Genomic DNA, 18,328 nt, shown 5'->3' on the forward strand with positions numbered 1-18,328 from the left:
TCTGATCCTTACAGCCCTGTTAAATTCAGCCTGGCGGGCAGGCAGCAAATTAAGCGCATGTCAACGGCAGGGATGAAAGAGGATAATTTTCCTTTTGCTTTTTTCTTTTGCTTTTTTCTTTCTTTCTTTCTTTCTTTAATCTCCTCCCTCACCCCTGATGGTAAATACCACATCCTTCTACCACTGTGATTCCTTTCTTGGGTCTTCACTGGCCCAAAGAACAACGTAGGTACAGGCTGCGGTGTGCCACGGAGAACCACACAGTCCATCCTCCAGTCATCATTCTTGCTGCACAGGCACAGACAGACTTATATACCGCTTCACGGTGCTTTACAGCCCTCTCCAAGCAGTTTACAGAGTCAGCCTATTGCCCCCCCCCAAACTATCTGGGTCCTGATTTTACTGACCTCGGGAGGATGGAAGGCCGAGTCGACCTTGAGCCGGTCAGGATCGAACTCCTGGCAGCGAGCAGAGTTAGCCAGCAATGCTGCATTCTAAGCACTGCGCCACCAGGGCTCATGTTTTGTAATGGAACTAGAATATGTAAATCAATTTTAAAAAAAATAGCGCCAGCGCCAGCACTTAGATTTATATATCACTTTATGGTGCTCTGTAGCTCACTCCAAGCAGTTCACAGAGTCAGCCTGTTGCCTGGGTCCTCATTTTACTGACCTCGGAAGGACGAAAGGCTGAGTCGACCTTGAGCTGGTCAAGGCAGCATTCCACATCCCATATGGTTCATCTTTAGCCCTGTTGGGGGGGGGCATCCGAGCCCCCCCAATCTGTAGCCAATCTGTTTTTCAGAAAGCTTACAAATGCATTCCAAAGTTTTGCCATATTCTCTCTTAAAACCTTTCAAGTCCTGCTACATTTCTCTGTTTGAAGCACTCTTTGACAATTATCTCGGGCAGATGAGTATGTGATTTTAAGTCAAGTCTCTTTACTCCAATGGAAAACGGGTGAAAATAAAAGAAAATAAACTTGCTTAAAATAAAACAAAAAAAAACTTGTTTTCCGGAAGGAGGGAAGAATTAAGATTTATTGATAATCCTTTTTTTTCCTGTATTTCTAGGCGCACTTTGGTCACTGTTACGCCATTAGTCGAGGAGCACCGCCTGGGAAATTAAGTTCTCTTGGGAAATCTGTCCTCAGCCTGGTAGGATTTGGCAGTTTTGCGCCTCCTCGCTATTTTTGCTAAAGTAAACCTGAAGTGCCTGGAATTAAATTAACCCTGTGAGCTTTTATAGATCATTATATCTCTCGCAAATTCTGGTTTTATGGCCTGCGTCGTGTACTTGACTGCTTTTGCTTACTTCTACTTTATGAGGTTATTGGTCCACACTTTTGCCAGCTTTATTTTTGGTGGAGTGTTATTTACTTAATAACTAGAAGACCTCCATGGTCCCTTCCAGGTCTGTTCTATTCTGATAATTATTTTTTTTTACTTTTGATATATTTTTTTTGTGTGGTTCTCACTGTTTAGTGACAGTTCAAGTAGCCAACATGGAAGCAGAAAGCTCATCTTTAGGGCTACAGCTCCTCCGGAAATTTGGGAACGGTGGACTCATCAATTACGTTGCATAAGACGGGGTGTGTGTCTTTCTCTGTGTGTGTCTGTCTGTCTGTTGGCTGTTGTTTCTTGTGTGTTCTCATGCAGTCTACTCGGTTAGTCGTACAATGTTTCCTCTTCAATTAAGGACGGTCTGGCCAGCAGCTACTTCCTATGGAAACAAAGAAAAAATTTTTTTTATTACCTTGCCTTTATTCATAATGACTTCTTCCTGTTTAAGTAAAAAGGTAAAGGTTCCCCCGCACATGCGTGCTAGTCGTTTCCGACTCTAGGGGCCGGTGCTCATCTCCGTTTCAAAGCCGAAGAGCCAGCGCTTGTCCGAGGACGTCTCTGTGGTCATGTGGCCGGCATGACTGGACGCCAAAGGCGCACGGAATGCTGTTCCCTTCCCACCTATTTTTTATTCCCTATTTTTCTACTTGCCTTTTTACATGCTTTCGAACTGCTAGGTTGGCAGAAGCTGGGACGAGTAACGGGCGCTCACTCTGCTACGCGGCACTCGGGATTCGACCCGCTAAACTGCCGACATTCTGATCGACAAGCTCAGCGTCCTAACCCACTGAGCCACACCGCGTGTCTTAAGGTGGTGGTTTCTTCCATATTCCTGTTTAAATACTGGCCATTAATTCTTGCTTTGCTCCATTAAGCACCTGTGACTCAGTTGAAAAAGAAAGGAAAAAAAACGGCATAAAAACAAAGGCTCTTCTTTCAGTTGCTCTGTTTGGGGTCATCTCCTCCTCCCAGGTCACCTGGGCCTGGTAGCTTTTAGACACTGCGAGGGGCATGTTTTCTCTCTGAAGAAAGGGGGGGGTCCAAATCAGGAAGGCCCTTAGTAGTTCAAGGAGGGAGTAGGTGGTTAGAGAGGAAAGTTCTGCCTCGTCCCTTTTCATAGCCATCACCTCCCAGGTTGAGCAAGGCCAGAAGCCCTTAGCAACCAAGCAGAGGCAAAAACGAAGCTAATGGCCCAAGACAAGGAAGGGACGCCCAGCCTCCGAATTGATCTATCTGACTTTTGAGTCCTTCGTGTTCTCAAGAAGGGACGCCCTGGAAGAGCTCACCATGAATCTAACAGGAAGAAGTATGGTCCCACATGACCCCTGGAGCACAGATTGCATGTTGGGGTATTGTCAAAACACAGCATCCGTGCTTAGTTTCTGGTCAGCGTGCGGTGTGAAACCCCCCTCCCCCGAATTAGACCACCAATCTGAATGCTTAGCCATGGGGATGCCCATCCTATAAACGTCGTCAGTGCTCTCCGCGCGAGCCCGTTTCGCGGCTGGCTGGTTTCCTTTCTGCCAGTTGGCGGTGGCGCATCTAATCTTGTCCCAGACCCCCAATTTCATGCCTAAGCAGTGTTTTGAATGTTACAATGTTGGCTGCCAGCTTTCAGGGTCGAGCTGACCGCCTGCTTTTTAGAAATGCAAAGGGTGAAAGCCGAGTCGACGTTCCGAAATGGATTCCCGAGTTTTGTTTTGTTTTTAAACGAAAGTTGCACCTAACCTCTGTTGCTCATTCCCCCACCGGCAGAGAATTGAAGGTAACGCTCTGGAATTTTCAGCCAACATGCTGACTGTTCAGGGCAAAAAGACGACTTTTTTGGGGGGGAGGAGGCAGCTTGAGGGAACTAATTGGGAAAAAAAAGTTTTCTTTTGTGGGTGGCATGATCACTTTGAGATTGCTAGCCAGTGTGCCCAAGGAACGGGCTGGCCCCAGAACTGAGGCATTGATTGGAGCATTGGTGCTTCCTTTTCACCCCAAACATTGCTCCAGAAATCAATCAGATTTTGAGCAAAGCTAAGGAGGCATTAACTTTGGTTGCTTTGACATTGACTGATCCTCAACCCTCCATTGTTCTGGCTCAGAGGAAGTGCTAGCTACACGTTAGCTGTGGCCATCACAGAGTGCTTCGTAGTTTTATCAGCAACCTGTTTCCCCGTGCATTCCCCATTTTCAAGAGGGCTTTAAGGGGGATTAAGGAGTCGTGGTGGCGCGGTGGTTAGAACACAGCACTGCAGGCTAATTCAGCTCGCTGCTCACTCCAGCAGTTCGATCCCGACCAGCTCCAGGTTGACTCAGCCTTCCATTCATCCCAGGTCGGTAAAACGAGGAGCCCGATTGTTGGGGGCCATTTGCTAACTGCTTGGCGAGGGCTGTAAAGCACTGCGAAGCGGTATATAAGTCTAAGCGCTATCGCCGTTGGAAGGAATTGTGAGAGACCATAACATCTGTCTGCTGCCCCAGCCTCAGACATCCACTTTTCTTGGCATTTGACATTTCCCTGAAGTTTTTCCTGTGATTAAAATCAGGAGCTGCCCTCCCCCCTGTTTTTTGAAAGAGAGAGAAAGACACACAGAGAGAGACAGAGAGAGAGAGAGAGACAGACAGACAGACAGAGACCAGAAAATAACCAATGTCCTCAGGCCATGCTTTATTTGTCAATTAAATCATCACGAAATCGGAGTTTGTGCTTTGACAAGGAAGAGAAAGAAAAGCGAGAAGCAAAACGGAAGAGACAAAGAGAGCCAGCCACATTTTTAACAAGACCAGGGGTGTGTGTGGGAAGTGCTCTGCCACAACTCAACCAGTCCTTTGCCTTTAATCCTCCCGTCCGATTTGCAAAGATGCAAATTGGACTTAACTTAGGTCGCAAAAATGGGATGTGGAAGCCACCCACCCACCCTGTCCGCAGATCAAGGCTCTCCTGGATGGATGGGCAGGAGCAACGCAGGCCATGATTTATTTATTTTTATTTTTATTTTTCTTCTTCTTCTTCTTCTTTTTTCTGGCCCACTGGCAAACATACACACGACAGAAGCCAGAAAGGCTGTGGACGATCTGTTAGCAGGCAGTGAAGGTTTTCCAAAAGAAGTTCTTGCACAGAGCTTTGCGATCTCGCGGGCCGAGGTGGGGTGACTGCCCCATCATCCAGGACTCTTCCCCCACTTTTCTTTCCAGAGGGTCCTCGAAATCAGGAAGAGCCGCGTCGTCGCCGCGATTCGCATCTGCTCCATTCAGGAGCCCTGCTAGCATTTTCAAAGCGAGAATTTTCTGAGCTTTGGGTTGGTCCTAAGAGTGGCGAAGGGTTAGGAGGAGAGAGGGAGAGAAAAAGAGAGAAGGGGATGTTGAGATTTTTTCCATCCTTGCAGGAAAGGGGTTTTCTTTTAAAAGGGGTGGGGTGGGGAGGAAAACCGGGGGAATTCGCATCGAGATTACGATAGTCACACCCAATTTTAGATTTTGAAGACAAACCCTTTCCTATTTATCCAGGCAGTCCTTGACTTAGGACCAAATTGAGCCCAAAGTTTTGACCGCTGAGTTTTTTGCCCCACTTTACGAACTTTTGGGCCACAGTTGTCCCAGTGAACCACTGCGGTGGCTAAGTTAGGAACACGGTTGTTGGGAATCGGGCTGCCCCCGTCGACTTTGCTCGTCAGAAAGTCGCACAGGAACATCGCAACCGTCATAGGTATGGGTCAGTTGCCAAGCATCTGAATTTTGGTCACCAAGCCATGGGCATGCTGCCATGATCCTAAGTGATCCTAAGTCGTAAGTCACTTTCCCAGTGCCGTTGTAACTTCCAACAGCCAACTAAATGAACGGTTGTAAGGTGAGGATGACCTGTGTAAGGAGGACCCCGTAGAAATGACACGTCCATGGCGTTTGCAAGGGACTTTCTCCACCCAAACGGGTCCTTTGCGTTGTCTGAGTACGGATTGAAAAGCTAAAGACGACTGGATCTGGTTTGAACCCAGGGCCGTAGGCTAGAGCAGGGCTCTGCAACCTGGAGCACTTTCAAGACTTGTGGACGTCAGCTGAAGTCCCACAAGTCTTAAAGTACTCAAGGTTGCAGAGCCCTGGGCTAGAGAGAGAGAAAGTGAACAATGCCTCTCTGAAGAAACCATTCCCAGTTGCAAGTCAGCTGCCTCCTGTTTCCAGCAAAAGGTTTCCACCTCCCCAGAAGTCAGGCTTGACTTCTCGTTTCGTGTCGCAACAGGTCTACCTGAGGCTTTATGCTCCTCTTCCTGTAAGGGGACAACTGGCCACGGCCAACTGGCCACGGTCAGCTCGCCCCGGGACAACTGGCTATGAGACCGTTCAAGAATTCGACGGTTTAAAACGATGGAAAACATATTTCCGTTTCTTGCCATTCACCTTTCATTTTGTCCCTCCTCTGGCATCCTTCCTTTAACAATTCTATTTCACCGTTTCTTCGATATTAGCCTAACGCTTCTCCGGTGGCCAGCTCTCCCATGGCCAGTTGTCCCTCCCAGCTTCAAAGGCTGGTGGGAATCAAACACCTGAATCTCCTCCCAGGCCCCTCTCGGTTGTCTTGGAATAAAGTAAAGGTAAAAGCTAAAGGTTCCCCCACACATGCGTGCTAGTCGTTTCCGACTCTAGGGGCCGGTGCTCATCTCCGTTTCAAAGCCGAAGAGCCAGCGCTTGTCCGAGGACGTCTCCGTGGTCATGTGGCCGGCATGACTAGATGCCAAAGGCGCACGGAACGCTGTTCCCTTCCCACCGGAGCGGTCCCTATTTTTCTACTTGCATTTTTACGTGCTTTCGAACTGCTAGGTTGGCAGAAGCTGGGACACGAGTATCAGGCGCTCAGCTCTGTTACGCGGCACTCGGGATTCGACCCGCCAAACTGCCGACCATCTGATCGACAAGCTCAGCGTCCTAACCCACTGAGCCACCGCATCTTGGAATACCGGGGTTCAAAGGACAATTTTGCCCTTGCGTGATCTACTAGATCAAAAGACCTCTTTTGAAAGGGCGTCCATCCAACACTTTTAAGAGCCATCTGCAGTGACCGCTGTGACATGGGGCTGTCCCACAGTAAATCAGAATATAAGCAAGCAGCTAATTCTACGCTTTCAGATCCTGCGTAGCAAGGATTCCTCCCTACCTGCTCCTGCTTTTCCTGCTTCATCCAGCTGGAAGTGGCTGGATTTAAATTTTCTATAAGCCGCTTGCAACCCCTAGCATGTAGAGAAAGTCCGTTCCTAACCAAAGCACCAGCAATTTATGGCTCTCAAATGGATTTGGAACGCCACTAATGATGCAAGAAAGGTTATTTAGAAAAATAGTCTGTCCTAGCCTGCGTTTGTCTTGGGGAATCGCCTAATGAGGCAAGGATCCTGCAATTGTTTTCAGACTCTCTCTCTCTCTCTCTGTGTGTGTCTCTGTGTGTGTGTGTGTGTGTGTGTGTGTGTGTGTGTGTATTATCTCTTCCCCCTTTTCTTCCTTCTGTGGTGGGAGACTGGCTTTTGAGGGAATTCACAAAAGCTGGCAATGTTATTCTTTAAAATTCTATTACTCGTCCTTCGTTTTGCAATTCTCAAGGCAAGATTTCAACTAAAAGCTTAGATTAAGGCTCTCTTCTTTTTTATCAGTTATTACACACACACACACACACACACACCAATGCCTGCTTGCTTTGTTTCTGATTCCTTCACAGGGACCCTTATTCTGAGAAAACCTTTTTTCACGGCATAACGTCCCACCAGCCGGAAGCACGGGCTGTCTCATTCTTCTTCTTTTAAAGCCCCTTTTCCTTAAAAGCCTCCTCTTCCTCAGATATTGAAGGAATGTCATTTTTTATTTATTTATTTTCCCCCCCCCCACACACACACACCAAACTCACCCTGCTGTTTTGTGCAGGAAAGTTTTCGTCTCCCGGCAGGGCAGTTGCGCTCATACTCCAGGTCAGCAGAAGCACTGCCACAAACCTGCCCACCATCGGCATGACGGATAGGATTTCGGGAAGCTTTCGCGCGCCAGAAGCTAAGAGGCAGACCAGCTTCAGGTGCGTTCTGGCTGGAGGCGGCATCTCCTTTTATAAAAAAAAACCTCCCTGAGCTGTGGCAGCTGACGGGAGCCGGGAAAAACTTTATCCCAAGCCAATGAGCTTGGAGGGAAGTGGCAGCATCATTTCTTTGAGGAATGAGAATGGGTGATGTTCCAGATGTAGCACCAACCCCCAGGAGGTACTTGTGACATAACAGCAGGAACGGGAGGGGAAGAGATCATTCCACTGGGTGATGTTGATTGAAATTAGACAGACTTTTTTCCTCTTCCCCCCCCCACCCCACTCCCTACATTCTTACATCTTGGAAAAAAAATCAAGAGGGGGAAAAAAAAAACAAATTCCAGAGCTGTGTAAAGAAAAGAGTTCTGTAAAAGGCAGCCAGGCGCCTTTGCATTCTTCTCTACTTTTTTTTTTCTTGACAAAAGGTTGAGTTTTGTAGATTTTCTCCGTCCCCTCCCCACTGTCCAGACGGCAGAAGCGAAAGCAGAAATAATAATAATAATAATAATAATAATAATAATAATAATAATAATAATAATAATAATAATAATAAATACGCAGGGCATTTACAGAATGCATCGTTCCTGTGTGTGTTTCAGAAAGAACTTGGGTTTTAAAGTAAAACGTGCGAAACAAAAAGACTCTTGAGGTTCGTGGAAGACTTTTTCCTCCTTCGAAATGCAATTCCCCTTCCTGGTGAGGCTGATTTTTTTATCACCCACCACCACCACCCACCAGAGACCAGAATTTGTGGAATCCTCTGCAATTTCCTTCTCCTTGCCTGATTAGCGAGAGAGGCTAGTTTGATCAAAGAATGAATTGATGGCAGGGAAGTGTATAAAAATCTGGTCATTGATCAGAAAGACTTCACTTTCAGAACAGCACCCTTTCAGCATCCATTCTCTTCCCCCCCCCCCGCTTCTTCAGTTACCTCCCTTGCTAACTAGGTTAAAAGTTTTTTAGCTGATTAATCTACCGCTGACATTTAGCAACTTGATACATCTGTCTTGCCTGGGGAACGAAAATTACTATTGTGGTTTTCTGCTGGACTTTTATTTTTATTTTATTTTATTTAGATTTATATACCAAGGACTCGGGTCGGTGAGATTTTTTTTAGAACATCGTCTCCCTTTTGCCTGTAAAAGCTCTCTTGTTTGTTACGCTGGTTCAGAATTATAACACAAGCGGCAAAGCTGAGCCCAGAGCTGCAATGTTCCTTGAGAGAACATATCAAGGAAAATGGGATTGGCTCCGAAAGGGCAGTTTTAACGAAGCCCATTCTTTTGAATTGCTGGATAAAAATGAGAAATAGCCAAGTGCTGAAAGCCCAGAACTGAAACTTATGTAAGATATTTATTTTATTTATTTATTTTTTATTTTAATTCCATTTATATCCCACCCTTCTCCGAAGACTCAGGGCGGCTTACAAGCTTAGCAGTATATCTCTGCAGAAGGTAAAAGCAAAATGTCTAGGGAGAGTCATCCAGGGTCATGGTGGTCCCAAAGTTCCTGGTTTTTTTTTCCTTCGAAGACGTTTCGCTTCTCATCCCAGAAGCTTCTTCAGCTCTGACTGGATGGTGGGGAAGGGAAGGATTTATACTCCTTGCAGACAGCCGGTCGTTTGCATCCTTTTAGCGAGTCGTTGAGGCCACTTGGAGGTTTATCTGTCTCCTCAGGGTCACCTGAGGGGTGCAAATGGGTGTGGAGCCTTCTTGGAACTGCTGAAAGAATTCTGGCTATGGTGGGCAAAATAGGGAGGCCGCAGTGTCAGGTATGTTCGTCGCCTGGGGTTGTATAAAATAATAGTGCCATTACGATTGATAATGAGAATAAAATAATGTAGCTGACATCTGACACCCTCTGAATGTACATCTAACTAAACAAAAAAACAACAACAAAACAGAAATCCTTTGGGCAGTTTTCCTAATCTTATCCAGCTTGCTGTATTTGGCCTCTTTATGTACCACAGAGAAAACTGCCGGGCGGGAGGAGACACTTCCTCTGTGAGGAAATGTTGCGACATTAGAGCACAATGGCAATCCAGTCGTATAGTAGCAATTGCGCAGCTGAGCGGTGGATGGAATTTCCACCCAAAGAGCCTTCTGGTGCCGCGCAAGATGCAATTGTGGAAAGTGGGTCTTTTTCAGCACCCTGGAGAGCGGCAGCTCTCTCCTCCGAGGAAGGAGGAGGAAAGCTGGATGAACTGCCAGATTTTCCTAAAACCATAGAGTGATAGGGCTGGAAGGGACCTCAGGGGTCTTCTAGTCCAACCCTCAAGTGGTCCGATTTTTTTTTTCCTTTCAACACCCACAAGGCCAGGAGGCAAGCTGTTCCCTTGATTAATCCTTCTTCCTGTCACCTTGCTCTCGTGTCTCCACTGGTGCCTTCTCTCCATTAGGCCAAACATGCCTACTTGGCTTAGCGGCTATTCGTCATACGATTTAGCCTTCCTTTTGAGCAAAGGGCTAATTCTATGCCATCTGAAAGATTTCGTCGCTTACAGGTGTCCTTGTAAAAAAAAAAAGAGCCAACGACAATGGGTGTGTATTGGCATTAATGCTCCTTTTCCTTCCGTTTCTAACCTCCACTGCCTGGTTCCCACAGAGTGAATGGGAAACCCAACTAATGACCATCACGTGTCCATGGGATGGTGTGATTGTACAGGATTTGCCTAACAAGGTCAACTGCGACTGCCTCCTCTGCCATCAATATCAGTATAGTCACAGGACCTCGTGTTTTTGATTGCATCACTTAACTTGACCAGACCCTATTGCCATAGTTAAGCGAGGGTTACCAGTAATAGCAAAATTACATTGGGAAATCCCAAAGGTGCTTTTTTTTTCCCCAGGAGGCAACTGGAGTTTCTTGTTTTTCTTTGAAGACATTTCACTTCTCATCCAAGAAGCTTCTTCTGCTCACCCAGCTCAGAGCTGAAGAAGCTTCTAGGATGAGGAGCGAAACGTCTTCAAAGAAAACCAGGAGAGTCCGGTTTGCCTTGTGCAAAAAAAGCGAATTTGGGACAACCGTGAGCTGGATGACTGAGAATCCCCACAGACATACAGGCGGAGACTGCAAACATATACGCAACAGGGCCACCTGTTGTCCCTTCACAATTTAGAGTCCATCCAGCGCCAGGTAAGTCTGGTCACCTTACACTAAAAAGCAGAAACAATAAAAAAAGAACGAAATAAGAGAAAAGAGAAAGAATGAAGACATGACATCGATGCTTTAAGACTCTACTAAGCAGGCTTTATTGTGTTTTACTCCTTTAGGAAAATCACAAAAAAATGTGGAATCTTCTTTATGGTGCCCCAATTGCGAGGGTCGATTTGGCTGGCATTGCAGTTTCCGCTTCTGGGAAAGGCAGCGTTCTACTTCCCATCATCACTCCGACCTGTACGTTTTTCTGCTTCCTCCCGGTTTTAGGCTATGGCTTGTTCAACTTTTGCGACGAGTTTATGAAGATACTTTTTGGCTTTATCCTTATACGTTTTGCCGATTGTTTTTATTTTTTCCCAAAGGCTTGCACCCTAGTAATAGAAAAAAGGAGGTGTTAAAATTTTACAATACTGCCTTCTAAAATTTCAAAACCTTTCCAGCTCGATTTCTCTCTTTAAAATATATCTCTAGCTAAGTCAAATCTTTACACTGCAACGTAAAGCAGATGAAAATATTGTCCACTGTAGTTGTTCAAACAAAGCGAGAAAAAGTCTTTATTTTTCTGGAAGGGAAGAACTAAAAAAAAAATTCTGAAAGGGAAGAAGTAAGTTTTTTTTTTTTTGTATGGCTTTTACCATCTTGACAATGTTTTCTTATATTTCTAGGCATGAGATGGCCAAGGATAGATATTATCCATGGAAGAAATTGGGGTGCCCAGCCTGGAAATGTAAGTTGCCTTGTGAAAACTGTCCTCAGCCTGTTAGGATTTGCAGTTTTGAGCCTCCTAGAGTGCCTGGAATGAAATTAGCCCTGTGAGGTTTTACGGATCATTAGATGTTTTTACAAATTCTGGTTTTATTGCTGAAATCAGGTAAGCTGTACGAGTGCATGTTGGTTAATGCCAGTTTGTGAGATTACAGTTTCTTGCAGGTTGCTTCGATGGGGTGTTTTACCAATGTGTATCTGTGCAGAGATGAAACACCCTTGTGCACAAAAGGCAATCCTAAGCAGAGCGAGCGCCTGTTACGCGTCCCAGCTTCTGCCAACCTAGCAGTTCGAAAGCACGTAAAAAATGCAAGTAGAAAAATAGGGACCGCTCCAGTGGGAAGGGAACAGCGTTCCGTGTGCCTTTGGCATCTAGTCATGCCGGCCACATGACCACGGAGACGTCCTCGGACAAGCGCTGGCTCTTCGGCTTTGAAACGGAGATGAGCACCGGCCCCTAGAGTCGGAAACGACTAGCACGCGTGTGCGGGGGAACCTTTACCTTTACCTTTAAGCATGCAACTAACTAGGAAACGATTCGAGAAGGGATGAGAATACAAAGAACGGTTTGTTTCCAGTCCTGCATTATCTTACCATCTTAGGCTTTAAACACAGGCTCACAACAGAGAAAGAAATAGAGCTGTGAGCGCAAGGAAGTCAGAATACTGGCCGTCCTCAGCTGAGGCCAAAACGTGTGCCGTTACGTGAGCTTTCATCAAGTGAATCCCAGCAGCTGTTAAATTAGCAAGAGACTCGTTAAGGGAACCCCATTGACTTGGCTTGTCAAAAAAGGCGTCATGTGGGTGCCGGGCATTGCGGCCGTCATAAAGAGGAGTCAGTTGCCGAGCGTCCGAATTGGGATCACGTGACCGCGGGGAGGTTGTAATTTCAAAAAGAGTCATTAAATGGAACTGTCGTAAGTCAAGGACCACCTGTAATGTCAGCCCATTGGCCTACCTGGCTTTCAGTCCCACTTCCTTCAGTTTCCGAGTTTTCATCAGTGGATTTAGCGTCTGTCTCCCCAGTTTCCATCATCAGAACCAGGAGCGCCACTCCGAGCAGGACAGGCAGTAACTTCATGGTAGGCCGAAAGAGCTGGAATCAACTCAGGTGAGTGGGAAACGCGGGATCCAGCAGAATCTGTGCGGAGGGCGAGGGCAGCTGCTTATGTAGTCTTCGCTGCGCTCTGTTGACCGACATCCCCCACACACACACCTGTTCCTGGAGTCGACCAAATGCAATTTAGGAAGACAAATTGGGTACTTGCTGAGATTGTTTTATGGACCGTTGGGTGAACTGCAGTCCATGAACTGCTCCATCAAGGATCCACTTTGTGTTCTAGGAAGAGATGGAAGATTAGTTGGGGAAGAGTAGAAACGACGACGACAAAAGGAATATCTGGATATGGCTTCCCCAGTCAGGAGTGGGGTTGAGGTTCTTTTTGAACCCCCAACTCTACTTCCCAGTCATCTGGTCCTCCGTTCTGACGCATTCCCCATCTAACAGAAGAATGGGGGTCACAAATGGGGGTCTCCTGACCACTGGGGCCTGCAACTCCATAGGGGGTTGCTTAACGATGGCAACTGGGAGTGCCGCATCTGCCCTCATGAGTTGTAGCAGTCACGTGAACTCAGTCTTTGTGACTGCATCGCTTCGTGAGGGCCAGACCCAATTATCATGGTTAAGGAAGGTTTACAGTAATACCAGAAAGATGGGAGATTGCAAATATGTATATATATTCTGGTATAAAATACAACCATTTAATGGACTCTGTACTTCCTTGGGATCCTCAGCCCCAGGACAAAAGCAGGTTGTAGAGTAAAATAGAGTTGAGTAGAGTAGAGTCGAATAATAGAATAGAATAGAATAGAATAGAATAGAATAGAGTTGGAAGGGACCTTGAATGTCTTCTAGTCCAACCCCCTGCTCAGGCAGGAAACCCTATACCATTTCAGACAAATGGCTGTCCAGTGTCTTCTTAAAAACCTCCAGTGTTAGAGCATGCACAACTTCCGGAGGCAGGTTGTTCCACTGGTTAATTGTTCTAACAGTCAGGAAATTTCTCCTTAGTTCCAGGTTGCTTCTCTCTTTGGTTAGTTTCCATCCATTGCTTCTTGTCCTGCCTTCAGGTGCTTTGGAGAACAGCTTGACTCCCTCTTCTTTGGGGCAGCCCCTGAGATGTTGGAAGGCTGCTCTCATGCCCCCCTGGTCCTTCTCTTCATTAAACCGGACATACCCAATTCCAGCAACCGTTCCTTATATTTTTTTAGCCTCCAGTCCCCTGATAATTTTTGTTGCTCTTCTCTGGACTCTTTCTAGAGTCTCAACATCTTTTTTTACATTGTGGTGACCAAAACTGGATGGAGTATTTCTTATCCCTGAAAAGTGGGGTCCAGATCAGGAAGGCCCTTAGTAGTTCAAGGAGGGAGTGGGTGGTTAGAGAGGAAAGTTCTGCCTCGTCCCTTTTCATAGCCATCACCTCCCAGGTTGAGCAAGGCCAGAAGCCCTTAGCAACCAAGCAGAGGCAAAAATGAAGCTAATGGCCCAAGACAAGGAAGGGACGCCCAGCCTCCGAATTGATCTCCCTCTTCCTGACTCTTGAGTCCTTCATGTTCTCAAGAAGGGACGCCCTGGAAGAGCTCACTATGAACCTAGCAGTTTGTTCCTTGATCAATGAAGAGTGAATTCTAAGGTCAAGATCTCTTTCTGGGTGTGGTGGCTTTGTACTGTGCTTCCATACCAGGCTGGGGTGTCTGAAGCCTCTGGGCCAGCTGTATCTTTTTGCTGCATTTAGGTGCACCAAGCACCAACATCTGTCCTCCCTGAGTTTGTGCTGAGTTGCAGCAGCCCCATAACTCCGGCATGGCCAAGCTGCTCCGTCAGACACCTCCCCCATCCCCCACGTGGCACCCCTATTTCTTCTTTTCTTTAGACTAGCCAAACCCAAGTCCTGCAGCCGTTCTTCATATGTTTCAGCCGCCAGGCCTTGGATCATCTTAAGTCGCTCTTCTCTGAACATTCTTCCAGCCTCTCCACATCTTTTTACGTAGTAGTGACCGCCTGTTACTCGTCCCAGCTTCTGCCAACCTAGCAGTTCGAAAGCACGTAAAAATGCAGGTAGAAAAATAGGGACCACTACGGTGGGAAGGTAACAGCGTTCCGTGCGCCTTTGGCGTCTAGTCATGACCATGGAGACGTCCTCGGACAAGCGCTGGCTCTTCGGCTTTGAAACGGAGATGAGCACCGGCCCCTAGAGTCGGAAACGACTAGCACGCATGTGCAGGGGAACCTTTACCTTTCACCTTTTTACGGTGACCAAAATTGGTTGCAGGATTTAATTCCAGGCGAATTCATCTGGAACGCTGTACCCCTTCCTGGAAAAGGAACAAAAAAATGAATCCCGCCAACAAGGATGTGTGGATAACCATGTCTTTCCAGAGGTGGATCGCTGACAGTTCGAGGCAGACTTGCAAAGGGTAATTATGGTCGATAGGAAAGCAATCTCTTCTCTAAACAATTCTAGACCCGAAGAAGATTCAGTTAGGAAATCTCTTGTCCCTTTGCAGTGAAGTCTGCTTTTGAGATTCTGACCATTAAGCAAGTAAGTAAGTAAGTAAATAAATAAATGCATTTATTCTCACTGGAGAAGAGCCTCATGCTGGGAAAGGTTGAGGGCAAGAGAAGAAGGGGACGGCGGAGAATGAGGGGGCTGGATGGAGCCACTGAAGCGGTAGGCGTGAGCTTAAAGGGATTCCAGAAGATGGTAGAGGACAGGAAGGCCTGGAGGAACATTGTCCATGGGGCCACGATCGGCCGGACACGTCTTCGCAACTAACAACAACAACGTTCCTATTGTGTTAGCCTAAGACTGTGTCCCCAAATTGCCAGGCTAAGCATGTCTCCCTCTTGATGCAGTTGAGATTAAAAGCTGCAGAGGAGATCGTTTCCACGTCACAATGAAAACCCAGGACCCTGTTGTTGTTGTTATTTTCTTTTTTCCTGTACCTTCACCCCGCTGCTCTCTTTAAATAGGTCCGATCCACGAAGCAATGTCCCTGCTAGCAGCTCGATGGATTTGCAGGGGTCTCGCTCCCCTTTGCCAGGATCCAGAAAAGAAGGATGAGATGACCTCCCCCCACCCCAGAATGGTCAATGGGAGCATATGGAAGGCCGGCTCGGTTCCAGGCAAGATGGCACCCAGGTCACACCAGGAGTCTTTTGCAGGCACTGGAAATGTGAGTGAAAGATAGTAGGCTGTTTTTTGCCTACTGCTCAACCTGATTATGCTATTGTCTTATTTTGCACAAAAGGCACACATAAAAACTGAGCACGTTAGTGTGTGCAGCCGTTGGTTTTTTTTTGGCTAATCTGGTGTTACTTTTTGGAGGTCGGAAAAAAAAAGAGCTGGCTTGCAATCATTCCCTCCAATTCCGTGATTAGCATCCCAAGGAAGTTTTTACAAAAATGACCAAGGGGGCCAGCAGTTTCAATTCCAGTCTGATCCAAAAGGGGGCAACGTTATCTAACTAACTAGCCTGCCTAAGCCAAGATTGCAACTCAAAATGTTACAGAAGGCACCCTCCGGTGGTCATCTAATGGGTACTGCAGTTGAAGTAACAGTGATCCAACTCAAAAGTCAAATAGATTTGTACTATCAAATTGAACATTATCTGTACCTACTGAGTCCCTCAATGCTTTGAGCCATATCTTAAATCTTTCTCAAATTATTTGAAGGTACATCACTTAAGTTGGCAATTGAATTGAAAGGCCGAGTTGTCTTGAAACTTCATCCACAAATCACGTTTTGTAAATGGGAGGGTGGGATCAAAAATGATGAAATTGGAGGGTTGTTCTTTTTCCCCCACCAGTACCCCAGTAGTTACACAAAGAACTACTTTTTTGTGCATAAGGAATCTTTCTTCCTTCATTTTCCAAAGCTGGGAACGATATTCCCAACTGAAGGAAAGCAGGCGCATTGAAAGGGCTAGCAAGGAAAAATAACAAAAATAAATACGGGCCTGCAGTTTTTCCGCTTAAAAGCTCCAGGTTCAGATTTTTAAGAGTTTTTTAGTTTCATAGCCCTGGTGTTGCAGCGGTTAGAACACAGCATTGGCAGGCTGAGTCTGCCCGCTGCCGGGAGTTCGATCCTGACTGGCCGCAGGTTAGCCTTCCTTCCACCCTTCAGAGGTGGGTAAAAATGGGGATCCAGATTGTTGGAAGCAATAGGCCGACTCTGTAAAACCGCTTAGGGCGCTGCAAAGCGTTATGGTGTGGTACGTAAGTCTAAGTGCTATTGCATGACCAAGGGGGGGGAGGGGGGAGAAATAGCTTGATCTAAGAGAAGAGCAAAGCTGTAAGTCTTCAAAATAATTGGCGTTGTGATTTCCGTTAAGTCCTGACCACTCGCCTTGGCCAACAGACGCTGACAGTGACAGCACAATTCTATACGCATTTGCCAAATCCCAGTATAAACACAAAAGGCCAAAATAAAAAAAAAAGGTTGTTTTGGAGCTTTGTGGTCCTTTGGGCAGAAACATTACCGGCAGTGAAGCAGTGGGCTAATGCCTCCTTCAGTAACACCAGCTGCCTGCAATTAGTGCAGGTTCGAGTCCCACCAGGCTCAAGGTTGACTCAGCCTTCCATCCTTCCCAGGTAGGTAAAATGAGGACCCAGATTGTTGGGGGCAATAAGCTGACTTTGTAATAATGCCGCTTGGGGGGTGTGTGTGAAAACCCTAACAAGCAGGCATATACATAGAATGAAGGCTACTGCTAAGCTTGTAAGCCGCCCTGAGTCTTCGGAGAAGGGCGGGATATAAATGGAATTAAAATTAAAAATTAAAATAAATACAAGCTTTTCTTTTCTCTGCTTGCTGTCCTCAATCCCCACCCCCCCACCCCTTAAAAAAAAAGAAAAAAGGAGACAAAGACCATTTTAGACTTTTTTTAAAAAAAAAATTAAAATCATACATACAGATATATCCCTCTAGCTCAGGGGTAGGCAACCTTGGCTCTTTTTAATGACTCGTGGACTTCAACTCCCAGAATTCCTCAGCCAGCCACGCTGAGGGGAAAGGGAGAGGTTTCCAAGCTGAGCCAGGCCGGCTGAGGAATTCTGGGAGTTGAAGTCCACGCGTCATAAAAGAGCCAAGGTGGCCTAGCCCTGCTCTAGCCTATACTTATTAGGCACAACTTTCCCACAAGGCGGGATGAGTGACATGGGGAGTGGTTGAAACCAGGGACCTCTGTGTGTTCCCCTTTCCACCCCCCCACCGGTGCTCTCTGGAGCCCTTGGACTGCAGCCCCCATAATTCCCAGCCCTTGTTTTGAACCAGGATGACTGGAATCTTATCTTGGTATTTGGAAGGAACACGGGCACGGTTGGGTCAAAGGGTGCCTTCTTCCTCGTCAAGCTGGTAGCTCGAGGCATCCCGAAGAAGAGCCAGCTCGAGGAAAAGTCTATTTCATTTTGCAAGCCCCCTGTGAAAACCCGCCACGCTTCTCTCCTTAAAAGATAAAACGGCAATTCGTTTCTTGGCTGCTTCTGTCCCCGCTTAACAAAAGACGCACGATTAACAACAGCAATTTTGGGGAGTGGCGTGGAAAAGGCCCAGACTTGCTGTCGCTGGGGAGAGCTCTCCGATTCTCCTGGCATTTCCGGCGGCACAAAACGGGAGGCAGTTTAAAAGGGCCCCCCCCTCGCTCTTCTCTCCGACGCAAAGCAGCTTTTACAGCTGGCAGACGCTTGCACGGGGTCAACTAAAAAGGGGCGCCGAGTCAAGGGCGGGGGGGGGGGGAAATACCCAAGCAGTGAAAACAGAAAGGTCTGCTTGTCCCACGGGAAGACGAACGCGGGGACAAATAGGACAAAACGGATGGGAAGAAGTGGGCGTTCGCTTTTTGAAAACCTCAGGCCGTTCGGGGTGGGGTGGGTGGGGGGTCTGCCAAGACAGGCCCTCTGCTGAGTTACAGGCGGGAGCGTCAGAAAGAGAAGGGGGGGGAAAAAAAAAACCCGGGAGGCAGGCA

At 46.9% G+C, this 18,328-nt stretch overlaps 1 protein-coding gene and 1 long non-coding RNA gene across 3 annotated transcripts in view; one reads left to right on the forward strand and one right to left on the reverse strand.

The window, feature by feature from the left end:
* The window catches only part of LOC310647940, a 21,557-nt gene extending 10,138 nt beyond the window's left edge, over positions 1 to 11,419 (forward strand). Inside the window, exons 5-7 of one of the 2 annotated variants that reach the window (XR_014493988.1) lie at positions 1,073 to 1,156; positions 10,652 to 10,775; positions 11,204 to 11,419. This is a non-coding gene — a long non-coding RNA (uncharacterized lncRNA). Of the gene's footprint in view, positions 1 to 1,072; positions 1,792 to 10,651; positions 10,776 to 11,203 lie in introns of those variants that run through there. The other variant, XR_014493989.1, reaches the window with a different exon arrangement.
* Positions 4,262 to 7,647, reverse strand: SST (somatostatin). Its single transcript, XM_083375555.1, has 2 exons — positions 7,215 to 7,647; positions 4,262 to 4,636 (listed from the first exon to the last, which is right to left on the reverse strand). The coding sequence occupies exons 1-2, from the start codon at positions 7,398 to 7,400 to the stop codon at positions 4,409 to 4,411; spliced, it is 414 nt and encodes a 137-aa protein (XP_083231681.1). The 5' UTR covers positions 7,401 to 7,647; the 3' UTR covers positions 4,262 to 4,408.
* Positions 11,420 to 18,328: the final 6,909 nt, after the last annotated feature.

The sequence above is a fragment of the Vipera ursinii genome, assembly GCF_947247035.1.
Source record: "Vipera ursinii genome assembly, chromosome: 17".
Classification (NCBI taxonomy): Eukaryota; Metazoa; Chordata; class Lepidosauria; order Squamata; family Viperidae; genus Vipera; species Vipera ursinii.